The 6,000-nt window shown below is 40.6% G+C and overlaps 1 protein-coding gene across 1 annotated transcript in view; it reads right to left on the minus strand.

Moving 5' to 3' along the window:
* The window catches only part of GAP43 (growth associated protein 43), a 67,230-nt gene extending 64,567 nt beyond the window's left edge, over window positions 1–2,663 (minus strand). The window contains exon 1 of the mRNA XM_072138920.1: window positions 2,397–2,663. Coding sequence (XP_071995021.1) covers window positions 2,397–2,426 — 30 coding nt within the window. The 5' untranslated portion in view covers window positions 2,427–2,663. The remainder of the gene's footprint in view (window positions 1–2,396) is intronic.
* Between the last annotated feature and the right edge of the window lie 3,337 nt (window positions 2,664–6,000).

Raw genomic sequence — 6,000 nt, forward strand, 5'->3', positions numbered from 1 at the left:
GACTGACTGCAGACTTCACATCTATGAGATCCGAAAGAAATCAGAAATCCCCCCAGTCACGTTGCATCTTCTGGTCTCCTGGCAGCTCACCCAGACAGGAACATGAGGTAGGAATATATTAAGAGCTAAAAGGCATCTTCGTTCATCACGTGCCACCAGCAGTTGACAGTGACCCATTTCATCTGATGTTGCCTCAGGGGGTTATGAGTGAGACAGAAATCAACGTCTTCCTCCAAGAACCTCTACCACCAAATTGCAATGTGTAGAGCATCATCATCACATCTCATCATCCCTTTAAGCCTTTAATCCATCTCTTCTCCATGTCTTTTGCCAGTAATGGAGAATTTAGCCTGAGCATGGAGAGAGTAATGAAGTTCTCCCAGAATCCCAGATGAGTGGGAAGAATTTTCCATAGCTCTTTCTATGATGTTCATCTATCATCTCCCTTCCTGCCTTGCTCTGTCTTCCGTCATCTAACCCAAGGATTTAGAAACATCCCCGGAGTCATTCCTTAAAGACACTCTATGTCGATTCAAAGATCCATTTCCATGTTAATTTTAGGATATTCCCTCTATCCCAGCATAAAACATCCAATTGACCCTTTGAATACTTGACCCAGTCAATGGTTCCTCCAAATAACGTGAGCTTAGGCAGTCTCCATCCATCTGCAAAGCAAATCTCTCTTAATCGCCCAGGTCACCGTAATACTTTGCACTTATAAATGGCTTACAGCTTATAAGGGATGATGCTCCGTGTAATAAGCTTTACATTGTAACATGATGATTGACACGACACGAATGAAACAATGTGTCACCGTGCCGGCACCTCCTAGTGCAGCATGGCTAAGAAGACGGAGAACCCCCATTGTGGCTGCAGAAATAGGTGTGGCATTATCCTATAGGAACCTTACGCTTACACAAATCCCTCTACCGGCCAATCAGGGGCGGAGAATATATTGGCCGCATTCCAATACTGAACAATGTTACAAATGGACAATTAATTTTTACGGTCAATAAGGGCTTCCTAGGGGTGGACGTAGTTACAGGTGCTTATTATAGGACAGATATGGGAGCGAGTGGCTGCCGTCTTCCTTCCCAGTGGGATATTGAGGCAGCTGAAATTTTAATTTTAGAGATCACAAGAAGCAATTATCACCAGAGCCTTGAACATTGTCAATGATGACGAGCCACCCAATTCTAGCAGCTAATTCAAAAATTAGAATATCACAGGATGACGACTCCTCTAGTCCCATATATAAGCACACAAAGAAGTATATCGTAGTGTTTATTCCTCACCAACCGGTAATTTACCTGTCTGTCTTATCTCAGATACCCATCACCAAAGCCATAGACACAATGAGACACATCTCCACCGTCTCGGTAATTATAGACCTGAGCGTTGATGTGTCTTGTGCTCGTTACATGACTGGAACGTCTCAGCATGCCATGCACCATAAAAGCCGGCTTAGGTTTTCATTCTCTCCATCTGTCCCCCCCCCCTCTGGTCGCTCTAACCCCACCCTACCATGGTCTTCACTCCCTATTCTACAAGTGATACACGTTGTCAGCCACACCTTTAACCCCACTGTAGCCACCAGGGATGGGTGAAAGCCATGGAAAATGATGAAAATAACCATATGGAGCAATCAGGGAATTAAATCCCACACTTATGTCATTAGCTGAGACAATGTAATCTCCGGTGGTATTGCATAGCCCGATGTAGCTGGAGCTTCAGAGCTGCCATTCAATAGCAGCAGCATTGAGAAGAATAGATCTGACATTGATACATTGTATAAGCAATGATGACCCTTATGTACGAAAGTCACATCATGGTGGCTACAAGATCTTCAATCCATAAAAAAAATCAGCTCACATTGGAATCAAGGTTTCAATTTTCGGGTGTAGCCCAATTCACAGAGATCTCCCCACTTGTTACACATGTATTCAATAAAGGTAACCTGCCAAATTCTGCAGTTTTATGATGCGGAGACACCTGTACACGTCCCCCACCCTGACTGCTAACAGGTCTCCCGGAATGTGCCAGGGGCGGGGTCCTCCACATCTTCCAGCTCTTCCCGAGCCGAGGATGGGGATTTTTTGGGTAAAACCTTCTAAATTCCCCTTTCCTCTAGATGCTTTGCCAATAAATCAATTGTTCTGGCATCAACCTCATTGTTCTCTGTGATAAAACAACAGGTTTATTCCCCCAGCACATGCCCCCGACACAATGATCCCCCCATCAGACAGATGTTACAATGTATCACACAATACAGAAGACGCCCCTCATTCCAGGTGTGGATACGGCAAGGTGTCGCCCACACCTGGGGCAGTAAGATACTGATAGATGGGGGTCCATGACTATCCCGCGCCCCGGTATGGAGGATGGAGGGGATGTACCTGTTTTGTTCTTCTCATACAGCACAGCATGGTTGAATTTGTTGGTCTACTTTCGTCTTTCCTGGTGGTCTGGGTCTTCTCTTTTCCTTCCCCCTGGGTCACACACACATAGACGCACTCTCACACATGCAGCAGTAGGGGGGTTCTCAGAGACTGGAGGGTCCGCTCCCTTGCTCTCATCACATGCACGCCCAGTCTCTCTGGCTCCCTGGATCTTCAGCTCTCACTGATGGCTCGCCTACTCCGTCTCTCCTTTTCCCACCCCTCCTCATCCTTCTCAGCCTCCTCCTCCTCCCAATCCCCGTCATGAATATTTAAACACCTACAATCTGCACCCAATTACCCACGACTTTCCCTGTACAGGAGCAGAGGGGGCATCTTCTACCTCCAGCCTCCAGCTCTTTATCTGCTTATGTCATTTACTACTCCCCCATCTCCAGACAGAGGGGGCAGCGCAGGGTGTGTCCTGCTCTCAAACCCCAGACCACCGCTTCCATTGTTCAGGTGATGAGGACCAGCGGTGAGATCATCTGCTATGACATCACAGATGTCTGCACCTCTCCCCAAAGGATCTATGTCATATGTACGGACCCCCATCACTAGGAGGAAGAGGGATAGAAAGAGTCATAGATTGCTGATAGACAGGTAGATAGAAAGAAGAAAGATAGATAGGAGATAGATAGATAGATAGATAGATAGATAGATAGATAGATAGATAGATAGATAGATAGATAGGAGATAGATAGATAGATAGATAGATAGATAGGAGATAGATAGATAGGAGATAGATAGATAGATAGATAGATAGATAGGAGATAGATAGATAGATAGATAGATAGATAGATAGATAGGAGATAGATAGATAGATAGGAGATAGATAGATAGATAGATAGATAGATGATAGGAGATAGATAGATAAATAGATAGATAGATAGGGGATAGATAGATAGATAGATAGATAGATAGATAGATAGATAGGAGATAGATAGGAGATAGATAGATAGATAGATAGACAGATAGATAGGAGATAGATAGATAGATAGATAGATAGATAGATAGATAGATAGATAGATAGGAGATAGATCGATAGATAGATGGATAGATAGATAGGAGATAGATCGATAGATAGATAGATAGATAGATAGATAGGAGATAGATAGATAGATAGATAGATAGATAGATAGATAGATAGGAGATAGATAGACAGATAGATAGGAGATAGATAGATAGATAGATAGGAGATAGATAGATAGATAGATAGATATGAGATAGATAGATAGATAGATAGATAGATAGATAGATAGATAGATAGATAGATAGATAGATAGGAGATAGATAGGAGATAGATAGATAGATAGATAGATAGATAGATAGATAGGAGATAGATAGGAGATAGATAGATAGATAGATAGATAGATAGATAGGGGATATATAGATAGATAGATAGATAGATAGATAGATAGATAGATAGATAGATGGGAGATAGATAGGAGATAGATAGATAGGAGATAGATAGATAGATAGATAGATAGATAGGAGATAGATAGATAGATAGATAGATAGGAGTTAGATAGATAGATAGATAGGAGATAGATAGGAGATAGATAGATAGATAGATAGATAGATAGATAGGAGATAGATAGATAGGAGTTAGATAGATAGATAGATAGATAGATAGATAGATAGGAGATAGATAGGAGATAGATAGATAGATAGATAGATAGATAGATAGATAGGAGATAGATAGATAGATAGATAGATAGATAGATAGGAGATAGATAGATAGATAGATAGATAGGAGATATATAGATAGATAGATAGATAGATAGATAGATGGATAGGAGATAGATAGACAGATAGATAGGAGATAGATAGATAGATAGATAGGAGATAGATCGATAGATAGATGGATAGATAGATAGGAGATAGATCGATAGATAGATAGATAGATAGATAGATAGATAGATAGATAGGAGATAGATAGATAGATAGATAGATAGATGATAGATAGACAGATAGATAGGAGATAGATAGATAGATAGGAGATAGATAGATAGATAGATAGATAGATAGATAGATAGATAGATAGATAGATATGAGATAGATAGATAGATAGATAGATAGATAGATAGGAGATAGATAGGAGATAGATAGATAGATAGATAGGAGATAGATAGGAGATAGATAGATAGATAGATAGATAGATAGATAGATAGGGGATATATAGATAGATAGATAGATAGATAGATAGATAGATAGATAGATAGATAGATAGGAGATAGATAGGAGATAGATAGATAGGAGATAGATAGATAGATAGGAGATAGATAGATAGATAGATAGATAGATAGGAGTTAGATAGATAGATAGATAGATAGGAGATAGATAGGAGATAGATAGATAGATAGGAGATAGATAGATAGGAGTTAGATAGATAGATAGATAGGAGATAGATAGGAGATAGATAGATAGATAGATAGATAGATAGATAGATAGGAGATAGATAGATAGATAGATAGATAGATAGATAGATAGATAGATAGATAGATAGGAGATAGATAGATAGATAGATAGATAGGAGATATATAGATAGATAGATAGATAGATAGATAGATAGATAGATAGATAGATAGAGTATCTCATGTCTGTATTATCTGTACTAGTGTCTGCAGTGTCTGGCTGAGCTCTGCTGCTAGAAATGAGCTCTTCTGCACAGGGGCTCAGTGCTTTCTTCTCAGTTTACGCCACCTTCGGGCTGGATTGTTTTTGCGCCCGTTTTTGCGCCTAAATGAAATGGTCCCTTAGTCCCTGAGTCTTTCTCTCATTACTGGATGTCATGAATTAGTCAGGACCCGGAGAACACGATTCTGCTGTCGCTGTTGTCAGTCCTGATTGACATATTGAGACATTTACACTGAGAACTGATTTGCGCCCCTGCAATACAAAGGGGAGACGGCAGAGAACATCCACGGGGTGACAGTGAGTAGTGCGGACCCTTATACTCTCAACACAGGATCATACATATACAGGCGGTCCCCTACTTAAGAACACTCAACTTACATACGACCCATAGTTACAAACGGACCTCTGGATGTTGGTAATTACTGTACTTTAGTCCTAGGCTACAATGATCAGCTGTAACAGTTATCACAGGCGTCTGTAATGAAGCTTTAGTGTTACTCCTGGTTCTTATGACAACCCAACATTTTTAAAATCCAATTGTCACAGAGACCAAAAAAGTTATGGCTGGGATTACAATGATAAAATATACAGTTCCGACTTACATACAAACTCAACTTAAGAACAAACCTACAGAACCTATCTTGTATGTAACCCGGGGACTGCCTGTAGCCACAGGATCCAGACCCAGAAAAATACCCAGAACAAATCTGGACTATTAAGTACAAACCCTCAAACATATCATAATCCTAACCAGAAGAGCTCACACTTTCCCCCTCTGCTCTCTTCTTCAGGACCTGCATGGACATAGTCATGTGACCTGAACTGTGCAGGTCCTTCTCCAGCTACAGGTCTATAACTATTCTATACATCGAAATCTTATACACTAACAACACAGCTCACATTGTTCTCCTCAGCTCTCCAG

Source organism: Engystomops pustulosus, chromosome 2 (genome assembly GCF_040894005.1).
Source record: "Engystomops pustulosus chromosome 2, aEngPut4.maternal, whole genome shotgun sequence".
NCBI lineage: Eukaryota > Metazoa > Chordata > Amphibia > Anura > Leptodactylidae > Engystomops > Engystomops pustulosus.